The sequence below is a fragment of the Anas acuta genome, chromosome 1, assembly GCF_963932015.1.
Source record: "Anas acuta chromosome 1, bAnaAcu1.1, whole genome shotgun sequence".
NCBI classification, from domain to species: domain Eukaryota; kingdom Metazoa; phylum Chordata; class Aves; order Anseriformes; family Anatidae; genus Anas; species Anas acuta.
In genome coordinates, this window is record NC_088979.1 from 115,948,380 (window position 1) to 115,968,458 (window position 20,079).

At 39.2% G+C, this 20,079-nt stretch overlaps 1 protein-coding gene across 5 annotated transcripts in view; it reads left to right on the forward strand.

Moving 5' to 3' along the window:
* Positions 1–20,079, forward strand: part of IMPG2 (interphotoreceptor matrix proteoglycan 2) — a 53,568-nt gene that overhangs the window by 20,612 nt on the left and 12,877 nt on the right. For 3 of the 5 annotated variants that reach the window (XM_068694913.1, XM_068694935.1, XM_068694945.1), the window contains exons 5-11: positions 8,390–8,439; positions 8,863–8,954; positions 11,666–11,827; positions 14,724–14,782; positions 16,500–16,517; positions 18,554–18,798; positions 19,359–19,441. In XM_068694913.1, coding sequence (XP_068551014.1) covers positions 8,390–8,439; positions 8,863–8,954; positions 11,666–11,827; positions 14,724–14,782; positions 16,500–16,517; positions 18,554–18,798; positions 19,359–19,441 — 709 coding nt within the window. Of the gene's footprint in view, positions 1–8,389; positions 8,440–8,862; positions 8,955–11,426; positions 11,564–11,665; positions 11,828–14,723; positions 14,783–16,499; positions 16,518–18,553; positions 18,799–19,358; positions 19,442–20,079 lie in introns of those variants that run through there. The other 2 variants (XM_068694924.1, XM_068694954.1) reach the window with 2 other exon arrangements.

Below are 20,079 nucleotides of genomic sequence, written 5' to 3' on the forward strand. Positions count from 1 at the left end.
CTGTTACAAAAAGCAAGAAAAAAGGGAATGTTTCTGAAATGCTTTTTCAGAAAACTTTTGAAAGAGGTGCTCTAAAAACACAAGGAAGTTGGCTGTGTGGGCTTCTCACATTTTTAACAAGGGAATAAAAAGGAAAACTAGTCTGAATTTTGACTTGTTTTTACCAAAGCAAACCTGAACTTGAACTGTTATTTTTGTCATTTTGAACTGGAAGGCAAACCAGTTCAAACTATTATTACTCCATTCTCAGAACTTAATCTAACTGGTTATTTTTAGAGCAACTCAAACCCAAACAACCTAGTACTGAACTTGTCTGAAAAATAAGCAGCTTCAGTTTCCTGCTTTACAGACCCTGTGAAGCTATGACAAATGAATAATTCATTTACTGGAAAGGGTAGTAACTTAACAGTTCTTAAAAAAACATCTGACATCCCAAAGATTTTTTTTAACCGCGACATTATAAATTAAAATTAATAACATAAGATGGTAAGGGCAAAGGCAATGCCTAAAAGATTTTTTTTCTCTGTCCTATTAAGCTGAAGTTTCCTCTGACATGAGGACTCCCCTAAGCCCACTGGTCAATTGAGTAGTATAAATCTGTACAGAACTTGTTCCATTGAGAATGCAACATTGACCAAACTTGTATATGCTTTTTTTCTCAAAGAGAAAATAACAAAAATAAAAATCTTGTTCTTGTAAAATTAATGGGATGATTTCTTTCCCATTAGCGTCAGTTGTTCTGTAGACCGGCTCCTTAAGTGAATGGAACTACATCTCATTTATCAGTAAATCTGAATTCAGAGTTGCAGTTACCTCAATTTGAATGTTGGAGGCTCTGAAAAAAAATAAAAAAAAATGAATTTGAAAAGCCATTATATCCTTCATTGTGCTTGTTCAGGAAAACTAGTAAATGTAGAGCTATATGAGATGAATTAGTCAACACGAATATATCTAGAGTCATTACATGCACTGGGCTAAACATCCTAACCATGCAAAAAGACCAGCATTTGATTGAAAGGTATGTTGGAGTGATTAATGTTGCTCTCATGTCAAAGCCATCCATCGAGTGCCTTGTGACAGACATTAAAGGGGCTCCAGCAAACAATTGGCAATTTTACCCAAATCAATGACTTGTGGAGCTATATTGCTTCTCTCTCAAAAATACTGCTTTTATCCAAATATATATAACTTCAGGTTGCTCATAGCTTTAGGATGGGATCTTTGTTATCGCTGCCAATTTAAACTTAAGTTTTGCTGTATCTTTTTCCTGTTAAAATTTTTGTTTACCTTGTGCTTGTATATCGTAGTTTCTATAGCACAGAGCGATAAAAGACAGAAATAGTGAGTTTGAAACAGGTAGATTTACTCCAGATAATGGAGCATCAGAAAGAAATTTGTATAATTTAGTTTGGCAATGTTTTATATATAATATATATATATATATATTATAATGTATATTTATATATATATAAATATATAACATTATATATATAATATAGTGTATATATATAAATATTACATAAATATATATTGCATGAATATATATATATAAATATTACATAAATATATTATATATATACATGTATACATGTAATATTTATATATATGTGCAGGGCTGGACATTAAATTGAACCTGGCTGTCTCACAACCTGGCTGTGACATCCCCATCAGAATGGGGAATTGCCCAGGTCTCATGTCTCAAGGGATGGAGCGCCTACCCTAAAGCACCAGTTTTCAGTATCTAGATGAAATGCTTGGATGAGGCTTGTATATTGCCAGGGACAGTGGGCTTCCAGAAGATGCCTAGAGTGGAAGAATAACAGAGGTCCTCTGATGAACTCAATTTTTTTTGAATTACTGTGTAGAAACAAGTACTAGTTTGGGGACCTAGATTTCAGTCTGTTTTCTCACTGATAAGAACATAGGAATTTTTGCAGTAGGATTGTTTTCTCTTCTAGAGTGTAGGTCAGGCACACAAGACTACAAAGAGTGTTTCCTTTTTATGAGCCTTGACCATGTTTTTTCTGTAAAAGAACTTCGGGTTCATTTCCTTAATTTAGAGCTGATCTGGAACTGAAGACAGGGCCTTGATATCTATTGGTTATTTTAGCTACACTGCCTTCCTAGATCAAAGTGTAACTGTGCTGAAAGCTATCATCAGCTGTAGAACTGAAGCTGTGACTTAAATAATTTATCTCATAATATCCTACCACGATGTCAGTGCTGTGCCTCTGTCTAGGTGTCAAAAGCTGGTTTCAGCTAGTTAAATGCTAAGCTAGTTCTAGTGTAGCCTACAGGAAGGTGTCTTGTACTCGCGTGGTTCACTTCCCAGAATAACTCACAATCCGGCATTACTGACAATTACGTAACAGCAGGATGGGAGTTTGTTCCTGTAAGACTTGCACTTGCATGCACGTAGGTTAAATGCTCGGCTAGCCTAGCCTTTTAAGGAGTTGAGAGATTAAACTAAGTACCAGGGAGGAGAAAACCTCAAAGGAAAAGTAACATATGGGACACAATCTAGATCTGTATAGAGCAGCCCAATGGAAATCGTGGAGTCTTGCCTAGGTCGGAAATGTGGGAGCACTGCATCAGCTAAAGGCTTTTAATGATTTCTTTATTCATTAGGCCACTGTAACTTTGCATAATGGATTTTGCTGTGTTATAATATTGGAGGATGCCCCGTGACAATAGGACAGTCAGGACAGTCTCATTCATGCAAAGTCAAAAGCCGGATCTTGAGAATCAACTGAAGGCAAAGGAGTAGCACAAAAAAGCTGCAGTAGAAAACCATACCTTTTATGTGAGGATGTTTCATGAATGCTGTATGAATAATAACATAAAGAAGAAAATACAAGGAGTATGGGATAGTTGGAAAGGTTGAATGTAATAATGTGCTATTTTTCAGTTCCTCAGAAGTGGCTATTAATGTCAAATAAAATGAAATAAATAGAAACATTTGTCTTTTCTGAGGGGTACTTGCTGATTGTGGACTTAGTGAAATTAGGCATGATAAATCATGTCCAGACCTCCTCCTTTCTGTCTGTGTTGTCTGATCTGAAATACATTGGCAAATTTAGGATCCATACTGCATTGGCGGTAGCAGCAATGGTTGATGGCGCATCAACTCAAGTATTGAACCTGTTCCTCTAAATGGGCTTCATGAAAGAAAAAGTGTTTGTCTTTCATGCCGGAATCTTTTCAACTGCCTTCAGTGGGGTAGAAACATACTTGAACTCCTTTTCTGCCTGCATTTGGACTTGGCAACAATATTGTTTGTTTCAAAATTTTTTGAGCATCTGCACAGCTTTACTCTATGTGAAGATTTCCAGGCTGCTTCTCTGTAGTTGTGTATTTTCTTTTGTGCTCCCTACTGTCAGATAGCAATATGAAAGATTTGTCCTGCTTTAGTTAAAAACAAAAGAGGTAAAAATTAAAGAACAACCTAAATAAAAATTAAGATAAGTGCAAGTAGAATTTAAAAGAAAAGGAATCTAAATACAAGGCTCAGTCTTCCATTCTATACTTAGATAAAAATACTTCTGCAACTGCATACTTACTTAGTTCAAGGACCTGCGATTAAAAATTTTAAAAAGAAGAAAATCAGACCATGAAGTTATTTTTTTCCCTTCTTTGAGCAAGGCTTTTCAATATAAGCACTGAAATAATAATGTTTAAGAAAATTAAATGCTTGACATAGCAAATCACAGGACATTCAAATTGTTAAATGAGCTGATGAATATCTGTAACCTGTAGTATAGATCTGAAGATGGTACCTTCAGCAGTGGAGTTGAGGTGATGGTTAAGCCTGGAGGAAAAATATATAGAAAAATGCAGAGACAATCATAACTAATACACTTAAAAAAAATTAATGAGGGAGAATGGTATTGCTGATGCACCATTTGACAGGTCCAGAGTGGTGCTTCTCCTTAATAACATGACATGGCTGCATATAAGGACTTACTGAGGCTCTTCAATTGCTGGTGGGTCAACAAGACTCTTCTTTGGTGGACTTGGAACCTGCTGAGTCTTTTTGTGACATGACTGATGTCATGCAAAAGTTCTTGCAAGGGGATTTGAAAAGAGGCAATATAGGCTGTATCTGCAAGCTGTGTTTGCTGTACTGAAATGTATGGGCTATCCATAAGCACCATTTGTTTCAAATCAACTTGAGATCCTTACGAGCAATGTCCTAAATTTGCCTAGATCCAGGTGTCTAGCACACCTGTGTGATCTGAAACTAGTCATTTCTGCCAACTAGCGAAATGTAGTGTGGTGTTGTGCACTTTGCTACTTAGACATCTGCTTGTGCATATTCCCTCCTGCCTCTCCATACTTACATGTATATACGCTTGTATTTTGCTTACTGCTCAGCCAAGGTGGTCCAGAGCAAGACTTATGCAGGTAGGACGATAGAAATTACATTTCATACCTATTTCTCTCAAATTCACCATAAGCTTTTGCTGGAATATAGTTCCTCAGCTGGTGTGGCTTGCTTGTTTTAAGTATGACCAAAAGTAAAGCCTGGGGATCAGTGTGTTTGCTGTGATAAGTATTTTGAGTGGCTTCCTAAGAGATAACTAGTATTAGTGCCGTTTTTGAGGAGATTAATTAATTTGAAACATTAAAATGCTAAGGGTAAGTAGAAGGCAAAAAGAAAAAACAAATTTGTGCATAAAGTGAGGCTGGTTATAGCAGGGTTACTTTAAACAGTGAAAGTGGTAACTGTTAACATGACCAAATTCAGTTCTTGACTGGTCTTGCTTGATTAGATTGATTAGTGTTTTGTGGGGCTTTATTTAAGTCTTTGGCTTTTAATTTTCAGCCTGTTATGAGGCAGAAGTTTGCCAAAAAATGGCTAGGCCTTGGAGGCCTGTATTTAAAAGCTCAGTAAGAATGTATTCTTTGGTACTGACAAAGCATGTGGCCTGTTACTGCTTCAGGCCATGGCTTTGCTACACTCTAAAACATAAAGGCCATATTCTTCCCTGGATTTTCATCACTTCCACAGTTGCCGAATGGCCCAGCTTTGTCGGTGGTTCCCAGCCCATGGCTAACCCAGTGCACAAGTCGGTGTGGCTGACCGACACACTCACCTGCCTGAGCTTTGCTGCTGGGTGCACTGAAGCAGGCTGGTTTTCCTGTTGAGCATCTCTAAGTATCATTCAAGTCAGTGACTGGGAGAGTGCTCTGGGACCTTTGAGAATTGGAAAAATTTGTTATAATATGTCTAAAACTGGTAATCTACTCAGGAAGTAGTACTCTACTCTAGAACATTTCTTTTAGGCTTTTCCATTTACAAACTGTTCCTCTATCTGAAGTGCAATTTATACCACAGAATTCTCCCTGTTTTTTTCTTGCTTACTTTGAGGGTGTTTCCCTCAAAAACCAACTTTGTTAAAATTGATCTTGTGGTACATAAGCAGGTGAAATTATACCGAGTGGTCGCTGAGGGGTTGTGGTGCTCCTGTGTGAGGCAAGGCCGGGGCCGTCCCGTGCCTCCCTGTGGAAAGGTGTTGTTTTAATGTCTGTCTGTTCCTCACTACCCATTTCTATTGTAATTGGCATTAAGATGACTTAAGTTTCCCAAACCAAGTCTGTTTTGCTTGTATTGGCAACTGGTAAATGGTCTTCCTGTTTTTGTCTCAACCCGTGAGCTTTCTCATCTTGGTTTCCCGCCCAGTCTTGGCGAGGACGGGGAGTGAGAAAATGGCTGAGTGGGCATTTGGCCCTTAGCCAGGCCTAACCCTGCATGAAGTTAGGTGCTCGCTTGGGTTAAACAGCCATTCAAGTCTCTCTGTGACAGCACATGCCTTGCAGAGAGGTGACAGGTATAACATGGTGGGATCTGTCCCTTCTGGGACAGGTCAGGAGAACCTGGAGGCCCCATGAATTGTACAAGGCACTGACCAACATGTGGGTCTCAGGCCGAGCTCAGAACATGATTAGATCTGCCACAGCAAGTCAGGTTTCTGTCTGTCTGTTTCTGAAGTAAAGGGGGTTGATAAAAGCCTTAGCTGATGCACTTATGTGAGTTTGAGCCCTTCAGTGGATCAGACCACTACAAGTCTTGTCACAGCGTTATTTCACTGTACATCACTTTGCTTTTGTTGAGTTTTTATTCTGTGACCTTAGTTAGTTACATTAAGAGTCTGTGTTAAGTGAATTCCCAGTGTTTCACCTCTTCTGACAAGCAGTGGCATGTTTATTTCTGAACATATCGTCATTAAATACAATACACTAAAATGCTTTAATTACTGATGCTGTAAAATAAGTAAAACTGGTATAGATGTAAGCTATTGTAATTTGTAAGAGTGGTGTGTCTTTCAGAGCTAAGTGAGTTGAACTGGAAAATATTTCATCAGACGAATGAAAATTAAGCAACAGTTTTGAATCTGGTTCTAATATGATACATAAATAAGGAAACTCTAAAATTAAATCAGCATTCTTAAGAAAATGTAAATCCTTTTACTGATTACTTGTTGCTAGCAGAAAGCAACTGAGGTTTTCTGAATGAGTTACTTGTGACTGTACCTGTGATGGCAACGGCAGAGAGAGTATCTTGTCTGAATTATGCTTGCTTTCTCGTAAAATTTGCCTTACCATTCGTGAGAATCTCTCCACGAGTTCCTGGGGAATTGGTAGGGAGTTACCTTGTGCCTGGCTGAAAACAGGTAGCAGTGTCCACGAGATGGAAGCAGACACAAATAACTGGACATTTCAAAGCCTGCATAGAGCTCGTAGGCTTTTGTTGTTTAAGCAAATATATGCAGGTACTGTTTAAACTCTTGAATCTGCTGTGTTCACCTGGAGATTATTTTATTTTATTTTTATTTTATTTTTATTTTATTTTTATTTTTTATTTTATTTTTATTTTTATTTTATTTTATTTTATTTTATTTTATTTTATTTTATTTTATTTTATTTTATTTTATTTTATTTTATTAATATTTTCTCATTGTTATGTAGATTTCACCCTGGCAGTTTAATTTTCTCTGAACTTGCTGTCGTTTGGCATTGGTAGTCATTATGTGCGCACTAGCCTATGCCTCCTGGGAAAGGATGGGTTAAAAGTTTCTTGGTTTAAATAGAAAAATAAACCAGATTGATCTTAAATCTGTTTATTGTTAAGTGTTGCATGTCTGAGAGAGGTGGGGGGCGAAACAAAATTTGAGACGTGAATTCACTGTCATGTGTTTCATCATATGCTCACGTCCAGGTATCTATCTCAGTATCTAACTTGTTTGTCTGGCTGGTGCTGGAATCCTTTGTTTTTTGGAGTTCTACAGAGACTCATTATAAATCCTGAAGGAGGCAAAATACCCATCAACTTTGGTTTGAGTTTTGTTTGAAGGCAGACAGCAAGACCTAGTATGTGAATCAAAAACCTGGCAAGGCTAGGAAAGCACGGCTCAGTTAATATAAGCACTTGCATACATTACAGTGAAGACTACTTGCTGCCATGTTTATTTTATAGTAGAGTATGTCCACAAATAACAGAAAGAGTTCCTGTAGAAATGAGAGAAATATCTCAGTGCAGTGAACTTTGATGATTTTTGGAGTTCTGAATTTAGCGTTTGATTTCTCTGCAGCACTGAAGTTTCCTATCTCACAAATTGGGCAGTATATACTGAAAATATAACAAACCTTAAAAATCATTTTTAATTTATTCAGGAAAGACCCATTTCTGACAGTGTGTGTCTCCTGTTCCTGGTAACTTGACTCAGGGCTCACAGAATTGGCTCCAAGGAGCTTGGGTTTACTGTTAGAGCCATGTCAGGGCTGTTGGTTTTTCCTCAGGCTAACAGTCTACATCTGATTTTTATTTGAAATGTTTTTCTTTTTCATATTTAGCCTGGCATTGTTTTATATGTGTGTGAATGTAGTAATTGGATGATAATAATAATTGGAAACTGATGCTTTTGAAGTTTTCCAAATGAGCAGGGTAAAACTCATGATGGCCCCACCTTGTTGCAGTGATTTCAGTACAGATAAGATGTTTTGGGGTGCTGTAAGGTACTTTTAAAACTGGGGGGTTTATAGAACATTACAGGTATCTTTTTGCAATATCTCTGTGGTCTTTGCATTTACTTCATTTACAGAACCACTAGAAGGCCAAATGTATATTTTTGGAGGGGACTCGGAGTCACTTGGAATGAAAGAAAGTTTGCATCCCCAGAGATGCACATGACCTGGTATCTGAGTTGCAAAAGAAAGCTAAAATATTGCAAAGCCTAATTTTTATGAAGCTATCAGCAAAGTAGTACCATGAGAAACTCCTGCCAACGTGCTTTTTTGGTATTACAGCAGAATCACAGGAAACTAAAAAGCTAATGGATCTACCTCACCATGTCCAACTTCAATTTTTGGTTTTACTTTTATTTAACAGGAGTGGGACTCCAACTCCAGCTTCGGATGCTGATGTTACCACACTGAGAGGTCAGTTTTCAGCTAAATTATGTCAAGTCTGATTACTTGAAAATGGAACAACCTGATGGCTTGTGGATTTGAGAGCTGTGAATTCTTCCATCTCCAAATAATGCTGTTTGTGATCTGGTGATCAGGTTATATGTTGCTGTTATTTTGTGATGAAATGAATTGAAAATGCTACTTGAGAAATTACTTCTGTGCAATTTTTACTGCACTTACTTCGTGTTGCCCAGAATACATTCTCTTAGAACATTAGCATTTGATTCTGACTAGCATATTTGATGCTTTTTCTGAGGCTCTTTGGGTGTTTTCTGTGGTATTTCTGTTATGATGATGGGAATCGAGTGTTACTGTTAGTTTACACTTGCTGAACTCGTGTGTATCTACATGTACATGAGAAAAAATAATACTACTGCTGTCTTGCAAACTCAGATGCAGCTGCCAACGTTCCTCCCCCTCATGAGGTGCCCATTGAGAGTCCTGCAGGTGGTACCATCCCTGAAACTGAAGATGCAGACACAACTGTGAGTGCTTGTATTAAGATTTCAAAAAAGCAGGGCATGAACCTTAGAAACTTTTAAATAATTTCCTAGGTAGGTGTTCTTTTGTTTGCAGTGGCTTTGCAGTGTAGCTGCCCCCTCAGTGAGAGAGCAAATCAGCTGAGCTGTCAAGTGAAGATTTTGATATTGATGTAGAACTAGACAGTGAATATCTAGGGCTTTTGAAAGCTCCATGAAGAAATTGAATTGGTGTTATTCCTATGGAAACACAATGCCCCTTAAATTGCTGCCCTAGTGTTAGAATGGTCCGAGTGGTACAGCTGCCTAAGGCAGCAGAGGTAGCCTGGATAGCCTGGAAGAATCCTTCTGATTCCCTGCTTCTTTTTCCCTGCTGACATAGATGAATTTTTATTTATTGTCTTACAATCACCCTCACCTTGATACCTAAAACAAAACTCTAACACAGGGAAGCCTAGAGCAAGTATTTGAAGCACCTCTGTAAAAGTGAGCTGGCTTTCAAAAGTGCTGACCACCAAATAGGTCCCAGGGAAGTATTTGCTTCCAGGAGACAGCTCCTCGGGATTAAAACTTAAGCCCAAACTCTGGATTCCAACTGTGGTATTTGTCAGCCTACATGCCCCCTGAAGAAAATTTTTCAAACGAATAGTATGCATCAGCTGGCACTTGTTTTTATGTAAGTGTGAAACTCTCACTGGATTTAGTGATGAGCTTACGAAATTGCACATGCTGCATACAAGTAGAAGCTGATTTATGGTACTGAGTTTAACTGTGCACTGTTCTGTAGCCTAGCACGGCCATGACACGAAGCTGGGCCAAACTCTGTGCTTTTTGCTAGAGCTTTCACAGCTGACTGCTGAGATCTGATATTGTGATTCCAGGAATAAACACTGAGTATGAAATAGGCAGACAGCTTCTGACTCAAGTCCAGGGTCTGATTTTATATTTATGTACCACAAACTAGTGGTTTGGTCCCATGTACACCATTATTCTTTTTTTGAAACAGAACTGCCTGAGCAGAGAGTAAGACCACTCAGTAAATCAGAAAGAACCCAGAATTTGATTGCTGCTGCCTACAGTGTTTTCACTCTCTACAGTTACCTCACACCTCATCATTGCTCCGAACAGCCAAAATGCACTGCAGGTTACAAGACCAAGAGTGAGCAAAGCTCATCTTCTGCACTCACGTGTTGACTGGACTTTTGTTTCTGAGGGACTGATAAATGACTCAAACTATGTGGAGTTGCAAACAGTCATGTAGGAGCAGCAGATACATGCAAGCTAATTATATATTTGCCAAATACTAACCAGCTTTAAGCAGGGTGCCAATCATTCTGGTTCTTAATGAAGTTGTTTAGTCAAAAAAGGGTGTGGGGAAGAAGAGAATTTAAGTAAAACTTAAACTTTACTTAAGTAAGTAAATAAATAAATAAATAAATAAAATTGGAGGGGCCCTAAATAGTATACAAGTTGCTCACAGGTGGCAGCTAAATTTTGTGGAGCTCCATTTCGGACTCCATACATAATACAGACTGCAGTTTTGCTGAAAAAGTGTGTTTTGCTGGCTCTTTTTTTTTTCTTTTTAATAGGGAAAAAGCAACAGTTGCATGTCAATAGCCAAAGACATTCTTGTTAACTTACACCAGCCTTCCCTCTCAAATTGCAAATTCCAAATTTTTGTTCTAGAATAAAGCCATGAAACAAGATCTGTTTTTTCTTGCCTTTCAGTACACCACAAAAATATAGTATCCTGGTTGTAAAATGCCAGGGAACTAAGCAGGAAGTGCTCTTCCTGTGTTGCTCACTGACTGAAGTTAGATGAAAATTGGACTGGAATTCACTGCTGCTAGCAGCAGCCGTGGCAGTTCCCGAAGCTGAACATCCCAGGGTGTTTGTACACCCTGGACATGGGGAATGTAGAACTTGGCAGAGGTTCATCTTCCAAGTGGGACAGGAAACAGGAACCTTGTGATAAACGGGTACATTTTGGGTAAGTCAGCCCCCTGCTGATTAGGCTCAGGTGACCTGTTGGTGTATCCACATTCACACTTTAAATTGCCTGACGAATGTCCCACCCAGCTGATTTTCTGTTTGTAACTCCATTCAACTAGATAACCTTGCACTTAAATGTGCAAAGGGAGAACAGAACTAACAGCAACATGAGAATACTATAAAATTGTCTTGCTCACTAGGTTGTCTCATTAGTTGGCATCTCTGTGCCTGAGGCTCCCTGAGCACTCCATTCCAGCGTAAGGCAAAAGGTGTGCTGGGGACTCAAAGAAACATGCTGTGCTTTGGACTGCAGTTCCCACATTGTTAAATAAATTCGTCAGGCCATCTGTTTGGCCTACCAGTCATCAACCAATGTGTTGCTGTCCTTACAGCATTTATGGAGGAAACTTGGGGTTTTTGCCACATCATAGGCCAGAGAAAACTCCAGGTCTGCAGTGGCTGGAGAAGTTTCTGGCCCGCATAAAAGAGGATATTTGGACCCAGGCTGAGTAATGGAGTGTGCTGACTGCTGACAGGACCATTTCTACATGCAAATATATCTGGGGATGCTTTCTACATGGAGTAAATCCAGGATAGGTAGGAATCTAGTCTGCTGGTCTGCAGTGAGTAAAGTGGATTTATTTCTTCAGGAAAAAAAAAAAAAAAAAGAGGGAAAAAGTCACTAAATCACCTCTTGTCTTCTCCCTTCTCTCATTTTCTTCCAGATCAATAATGAGATAAAGAAGGAGGATGAGAATCTCATGAGGCCTGTAACTGAGCGGATGATTGAGTTCAGCATTGTGATTGTTGGAGAAAAGTACAGCGAGGAGCTGAGTGACCCAGACACCGTGAAGCGTCAGCTGCTCTCTGAACAATTTGTTTCTCAGGTGACTTACCTCTTTCTTTTTACTCTCTTTATTTTTTACTCTCTTTGTCTCTTTCTTTTTACTCTCTCTGCAAAGCAATAGTAGCACCTGTACCAGGACTGCTCTGCAGAACCAGCTTAGGGCTTTTGTTGCTTGAGGCAGGCTGGAAAATGCTCACTGTGAGAACACCCTCTTTTGTTTGACATGCTGCCTTTTTGAGATAGTGGGGCTGTGTGCAACATACCAGTTGCCAAACAATGAATCCAGTTTTCTTACTGTGTTTCTTATGAAATAGCCTGCTATCAGTTTTTGCAGAGGTAGACATATGGTTTTGGGGAGATGAGAAAATTATGCTAAGCTCCTGCATATTTACTCCAGGAAGAGACCTTTCTGAGGCACTTCCCCTGCTCCTGCCCCTTTCTGCTCTTATTTATTTTGCCTTATGTTAGCAGAAGAAACTAAGCCAGGTGTTATTAATAAATGAAAGAAAAGTGCTCTTCGTTTAGTTCTTTTAAAGACTTGCTTTTACCAGGGCTAACTTTGGCCTTGCCATCCTTGCAGAACTTTTAAGTCTCTCTCCCTATCAGCGTTACAGAAGTAGAGGTTTAAAAGTCACAAAGAAGTGACAAGTTTCTCATTTGTCTTTTGGTGTAACTCCGTCAGTTCTTAAAGTTCTGGGTCTTAAAACTCTTTAATTTTAAAGATGTATTTAACATCTCTCTGGTGACCAGTCTGCCTAGAGTTTTTTTCAGAGCTTTTTCATCTTGTTTAGTTTTGAATTCTTCCATAATGTTGTTGCTTTGAAACCGGGAAGTGAAAAAGATTATTTGAAGGTCTTGGCAAACCAGGCTGCCCACACTCTCCCAAAAGGCAGGACGTGAATCAGCAGCAGTTCAGAACCATCAGCCTGAGCTGGGGCAGTGCTGGAAGGCAGCTCTGGCAGGTCAGGCACAGCAGCACAGCGTCGTGTGCAGGGCAGGCAGAAGGCATTCAGGTCTGTCAGCATCTGCTGATGTGGGCATGGCTTGGGTTTCCTGCAGGAGCTGAGCACTTCAGCGGGATTTAGGAAATCTCCGTGGTTACACACTGTCCAGATTTCTGATTGTAGAAAACTCCAGCTTCAAGCAAGAGCATCTGTCTGTGCAGAGTAGGTGACAGGTGGGGAAGTCACAAACAACAGAACTTGTCCGTGATTTCCACTCAGGAGCAGCATTTCGTTGAAAGAATCACTGCGTACTGCAGGGAGATACTCTTTGAAATCCAGGCTGCTAAGACAATTCTCGATCATCATTTATGTCCGGAATCAGCAATGCCTATAAGAACATTTTAAAACCCTCCAACTTCAGAAAAATTCTTAAGCACATCCTTTAATCCCACTGGAGTCAGTGGGAATGAACTACGGTTGAGACTGTTAGGCACCAACTTCAAAGAAAAATTGTATGTGTGCACATATATATATATAAATAAATATATATATATAAAGCATATCTATACATATGCATATATGCATGATTTATTAAATCTTCATTTCAAGTTAACTTAATCTGAATTAAATTGAATGTTTTAATGTCTTTCCTCTCCCTACTATTCCCATTCATTTATTTTATTTTACTTTTCATTTATCATGGTAATCTTACAACCATAATTTTCTTGGGGCAGAAAGTTTGTCTTTCCTTTCTCTTGGGAGAAGCATCTAGGGTGCCAAATGGTAGGGTCATCTTTTTTTCTAGCTTTGCTTCCTTCTTTGTCCCATTTAGTTGGGGTTCTCTGTTGAATCCCTTTAACTGGTGCTAACCCTGTGCCAGATCCTGGGCCAGATGGGAAAGAGATGTACTCACCACTGGAGCCAAAAAGCATCACCACAACTGTCACAAGTTGCTAGCATAGGCTAGACATCTTAATTTTCCTAGTTGTGTGGCCAAGTAGCAATGCCATAGAGTGTGTGTGTGGAAGAAATGTCAGATGGGATGGAGTCCACCTGGCACATGGATGTTCCACTCCTTTGATCCCTTGCCTGGTTTTCTTTCTGCTTGGATAAAGAAGCTCCTTTAAAAAAAAAAGAAAAGAAAAGAAAAAGAAAGAAAAAGAAAAAGTCAGCCGGCAGCACTCAGATTGTTTAACTCTCACCAGAGACGGTTTAAAAATAGGGAGACTGGAGAGGGGAAGGGGAATTTGAGGAGTGAAAAATAATCCTCAACTGGCAAGGATCTTTTGGGAGGAAGAATACAAAACTGGCATGAACCTGCAGTATTCTATTTCTTGTTTTTGTCAACACAGTTGAGTATTGAATTGGGCCTGGACATACCACCATTCTGCTGCCCCCGGTCTTCATTTCTGAGTAGCAGTGCCAGTCACTCCTGCACCCTCTGTATGTTTAGGGCAGCGGAGATGGGCCGCGTTTTGCACTAAGTAATGGATTGGGGTGTCTTTGACATCTGAGGCCCCAGTTCCTAAGGTGGCTGTTGCTGCTTCACTTGTTTAGCTTGCTAAGGTCCAAAGCATTTTTCCTGAATTTGTTTTAATCCGAAGAAGTTTGGGAAGTAATGGAAACCTTTGGGGAAAAAAAGGGTTTATGCTGCATAAATAAAAGAGAGAATATCATCTGCTCGTCACAGATGTTGTACAGATCTCTGCATTTTTCTGTTTGAATTTTCCCTCTGAATATTTATATACACCTCTTGGGGAATGCTCGATATTGTGCTTCGTATTTTTCTCTTTTCCTTTTGCAATAATGAAACATCACCGAAACTCTTCTTCTCTAAAGACAGAGAATATTTAGCCATGTTTTTCCTAATAGAAATGATGCTCAGATGCATTTTTAGAATTTTAGAAGATGTTGAAAATACTTCTTGCTTTTTTCTCTATAAGGAGGAGGGTGGAGGAAATTTGTGTTAATTTTTTTTTCCCCTCAAAATAGATCCAAAAGGTATTTGAAGGACTACCTGGATACAAAAACATCCGTGTCCTGGAATTCAGGTAAAAAGATCCTGATGTGTATGTGGTGGTTGAAACTGAGCCCGTTGAAGGTGCGATGTGCTAGCACCACAGCTGGAAGAATGTCAGTGCAAGGGATTTCCAGGATGTGTTAATCAAAGAACAAGTGCTTTCATACTGGTGCCTTCATGTGTACAGAAATCAAAATAGAAATACGGAAACGTATATAAATGTAGTTGGCTCTTTTCCGCTGCTGGCACCCATCAGAGAAGCTCACATGATATGTTTGCCTTCAGTTTAAGATTCTGACCTAAAATTAAAAGAGGTGTTTTCTAATTGAAAATCACCATCTGATACTTCCTCAAAACTTTAGACGTGTCCTAGTATTAAACAAGGAAGAACATGGGAATCTTTTGGGAAAAATGTGATATATTTTCATCTCTTTGCAACTTCTTAATGGGATGGCTTAATTTGGTTGTTAATTTAGTTGGCATTTGAGGTATATAAAGATTTTTCTCCTTTCGCTCAAACCAAAGGTGGGTGAATAAATATTTGATAAATGATCTGAAAACTTTAACTCTCTGCAGTCTCATAAATATTGCTTAAAAGAATAGTTTCCTCAAATCAGTTTGTACTTCAAAATGGCATTTTAAGTTAATTTCAGAAGAAAAGGGGGAGATTCTGCGTGTTATGTATCAAACGTGATCTGTGAGTTTTGGTATACATGAATCACAAATTATGATCGGACTTGAATGGACTGGATTTAATTTTAAGAATCCAGTCAGGCTTTTCATGGGTCAATCTAAAAACTGTTCTCTATTGGGACTTTGTAAGCTGTATTTCTTAAAATATTCCAGCCAATAAATTCGAGCCAGGATATTTCCGGGTAACAAAGCAGTTATAGCGAGGAAGGTTTTATGGTTGGAATCATATGGTGGGGCACTGTTCCAGCAACATTGTCAGAAGTACCAAAAAAGGATGGTACAGAAATCAAATTATGAAATGCCTGAAACAACGAGGCAGGAATGTCCCTTGTGCTAATTGCCCAAATGGATTGATAAACTCCACTTTGTTGTGGCCCGCTGTAGGAGAATAATTACCTGACCTGATAAGACTGATTGATACGTAAGTTTTCCCTGTGTCAGCAAGGAAAACTGAATGACACTGTCTTCAGCCCTCATGGGAGCCTGGAGGCACGTTTGGCTTTTCAGTTCCTACTTTGACTTCTGGCTAGAACCACAGCAAACCGGGGTAATGACATGGGGAAACCCTGCTGAAGCTCTGCCTGGGAGGTAGCAAAACCTTCCTTCTCAGTATCTGCAGTCTAATACGTTTGAGAGCCCTCCGTTCATTTCAGAAGTGAAATAAAAGGTTGGTATTCCTGGAAAATTCCAGAGATTCTTTCTGTGCTCTGATGCGCATGAGGAAAAAATGCGTTTGTAAACTGACCTTCAGGTAGAATTAGTGAGCCTTGTTTCTCTTGGTACTGATGGCAATTTAACTGCCTTACTTGCAGTACTGTGCAGTGGCTCTGCTCTGCTGGTTCCTTGTGACCAATAGGAAGTATTTCAGTTCAGTAAAAGCTGAACAATTGGTTATGCAGCAGATCGACTTTGCCATTTATAAACACTTTGCTGTATGGATTTTGAAATTTGTGTGCACTGTAGAATGTAAAGGCAAATTTGGTAAAGCTGAACTTTAAGGAACTGGTGACGTTGATTTAACAGGTTTTGCTGTTGTATTTTGTTTTTGTATTCAGCTCTCCTGAGGAGGACAGGTAAAGACATTTTTATACGCATTGTTATAATACAGAAGGAAAAGCGCCTTAGCTGGATGACACTGACTGTCTTGGGGATTTGTGGTTTTGGCTCCACAGCGAGATAGTTATCCAGCATAAATACTATGTGAGGGGGTTCTACCAGCAACTGCAAGTAACTCATCTGTTCTGGTTATGAATACACTTATATTGCTTATTTAAATGCTGCTTATAAGAAACTTCTTGAGGAAAACCATCCTAAACACAAGTCAGCTACTGGGCTAGCTTGTGTATAGGAGCCTCTTCTGTGAAGAAAACAAAATTGTTTAATGACGACTCAAGGTCTTTCTAATTAGCATCACAATCTTGGGTAGATATGATTATTATTAGATAAATTAAAATAAGTAAGAAAACCATAGTTATCCCGCAAAGGCAATTGGCTTAAGCTCCTTCAAGGCTGGATTTGCTGTGCATCTTAGCAGTAATTTTACAAACATTTCTTAGCAGAAAATGACATCAGTCTTGACTTGTTTTTTTGGCAGATATATGCGAGTTAAGCATCCTAAATTTTCCTCTTTCAATATTATTTGAAGAATTTCACAAACAAACAAAAAAGAACTGTGGCCTTTAAATTACTGGAAGTATTATTTTATTTTGTATATTTCTCAGTAAAGCCCTAGCCAGTGTCCACAAACAGTTGTACAGAGAATGAGCATTTTAATTTTAGAATGTTTCTGAACAAAGAAAGGTATTGAGCAAATCTGTTCACAAGCAACAGTGACTGACAGCCAACCTCTGTTACTCTGCACTTCTGCGGACTAAGATGCGTGCAGCAATTCGAAGAGGTTATGTCCGAAATACCAGATGTTATAGCCCTTTCCAGACAGATGGTGGTGTCATTGTTATTACTTAGCAATTATTAACTGCAACTGACAGCACAGTTGTGTTAAATGTAAATGTTACTTTCTGACTAGCATGCTGTATGGCATCTTTGCCGTGCCTTTTTGCTACTGCTGTCCATTTTCATTCCCTCTACTGACACTCAGTGCTCATGATGAGCCTGCAGTGGGCTCATTTCAATAATAGGGCCAGCAGCAAAACTCCAGCAGGTTCCTGGTTTTAGTTCATGTGTTTGCTGATTGTGTCTTTGTTGTACCTGGCACTGGGGCGTTAGAGCCTTCTCTGAACAGAACCATTGCTTTGGTAATTTTACTTTTAGTCCAGCTTTGTGGAATGAAGGAAACCCGTCTTTGGAGCACGTTTTCCTAGCACTTCACAGATTACTTCATTTCTTGCTGTGCCCCATGTACAGCCAAAGTATGCTCTATTTTCTAAGACTCCCTTGTGCTTATGCCCAGTGTGCGGCAAATCTGGTTGCTACCAACTCTGTCACGTGGAAGAGGACATCCAGACATAGGTTGGTTGGAGCAAACAGAGGAGACTTAATATGAAGAAGCTAAGCTGTACATAGATACGAAACTTTGTTAGAGAATTAATGATCAAATGAGACTAGAATAAATGCTTCTAATTATAAGGTGTATGAAATACTATTTGAGTGCTGCTAGAGGCGTTATTTCAAGCAGATGGACACTGCACAGTGACAGTGATCAGGGCTCCCGCTTGCTACTGTATTGCTACTATACACAACCTGTCTTCCCAGGCTCCTTTCTTACCACAGATCCATTCCCATCATGGGCATGACGACCTTAAAAGCATCACTCACACCACTGCATGTTGGCGGGTCTACTGATAATACAGGCAAAAAGCCATCAGTTTGGTCTCCTGGCAGTCCTTCTGCCCTTCTGAAGTAGAAATACAGGGCTGTGACCAGGCCAGATGTTGTGTTCTGGTAACCTTTTCCATGAGAAAACACAGGCAGGCAGACACAAGTGTGAAAAGTAATACAATTAATTAATTTTACCTAGAATCCTTAAAAACAATGTATTTGTATTTTTAAAGAAAGGGTAGGGACACAGGTTTTTGGAAAAAAATCATAGCATTTGCCATGGAAAGCCTTACATCTCTCATGTGTGTTTTCTCTCTTTGCGAAACCCAAGTGGGGTGGAAGTGCACTATGCTGTTACTTTTGATGGAGAAGCCATCAGCAATGCCACCTGGGACCTGATTAACCTTCACTCCAACAAGGTGGAGGACAACTCCTTTATGGACATAGAGGATAATCCAACAGTTGTTTACACCATCAGCGATTTCCAAGACTATATTGCTGAAATTCTCCAGAAAAATGCCTTGCTTGAAAACACTTCCTTGATTTTAGACCCAAACTCTCTCCAACTTATTAATGGTGAGTATTACTTACGATTCATCTGCCCTCTGAATAACTAAAAAAAATCACAAACACGATGGTGTTGCAGTTGGTTTTGCTCTAATTTTAACCAGGTCAAGTCAATAGCAGTAGCATCCCATTGTCAATCCCTTAGATTTGTCTCTTTTTTTCCTTTGACACCAAGGTTTGTGGTGTGCAGTAATATTATCAGCAATTAACAGGAAGAGAAGGGGAAATGTGTTTCACATGATGCAGTTTGCTTTCAGCACTTTAGGTTAGCAGCTCTGCCTTGGCCTTGAGCAGCACAAAAGAAATACTTGGCTTATTGTTGAATATTCAAAGGTCCTACCATAGTTGGTAGAGCAGTGCTGTCCCACTCCCGTTCCCATCTTTTCTCTGCACTTCTTGTGTGTAATCTGTGGGTATTTCCAGAGACAAAATCTTTCTGGCAAACTTGCTGAACAGGTCTCACAGATCTGAGATGAGGAAGGGTTTTTCAGCCTAAACAAATTGTTCTAAAACAGTTTCTTTGCACTGCTACTGCAGCATTTTGAACCTATGTACTTATATTTTCCCAGTGAAAGAAATACTACACCCTACCCAAGCAGATCCATCCTGGATTACTGAGCATCCAGGTGTGTTGGAGCGTGCGGAGTTTGATGTGAGTATGGTTCAGAGCAATGACCTTTTAATTTGAGGTATGTCCTTTGCATGCATTTGAACAGCTTAATTCAGCAAAATAGCATTAAAGCCAGCACCCAGAGCTTCTCTATCCTATTGATCATGCAGAATACAGTCAGGAAAGGCACACCATATAGTGGAAAAAAACCTCTGGTGAAATCTCTCACCTGATAATTTGTTACCTGTGCACAACGCTTTTCTGTGATCATCTTATATTACCTGGCACATTGTTGTGTTTCTGGCTGTGCAGCTGTGTCTTGTTCTTTAGGCTTCCTTTGTCTGGTTTTTTTTTTTTTTTTTTTTTTTTTTTTTTTTTTTTCACAATGTTTAATTAGACTGTAAATTGTTCTAAAAACATAATTTGTTCCACAATCCTGCCTTTCTTTGGAAAGTGAGAAATAAACATAAGCAGTAAAGCTGCCTGTGAGAAGAGATAAAGGTAAATTTCACATGCTCCTTTTGTTACTATTTCATTTTCCCTACAAGTTCTTACTTCAGGTTTTAGATGTCCATCCCCTTGATGCCAGCAAAGGAAAAACAGAAAAAAAATAATAGCCACTGGTTTATTGTATTCCATTTTTAAAAGTGTGCATTTATCTCATGTGATTACCTCTGGAA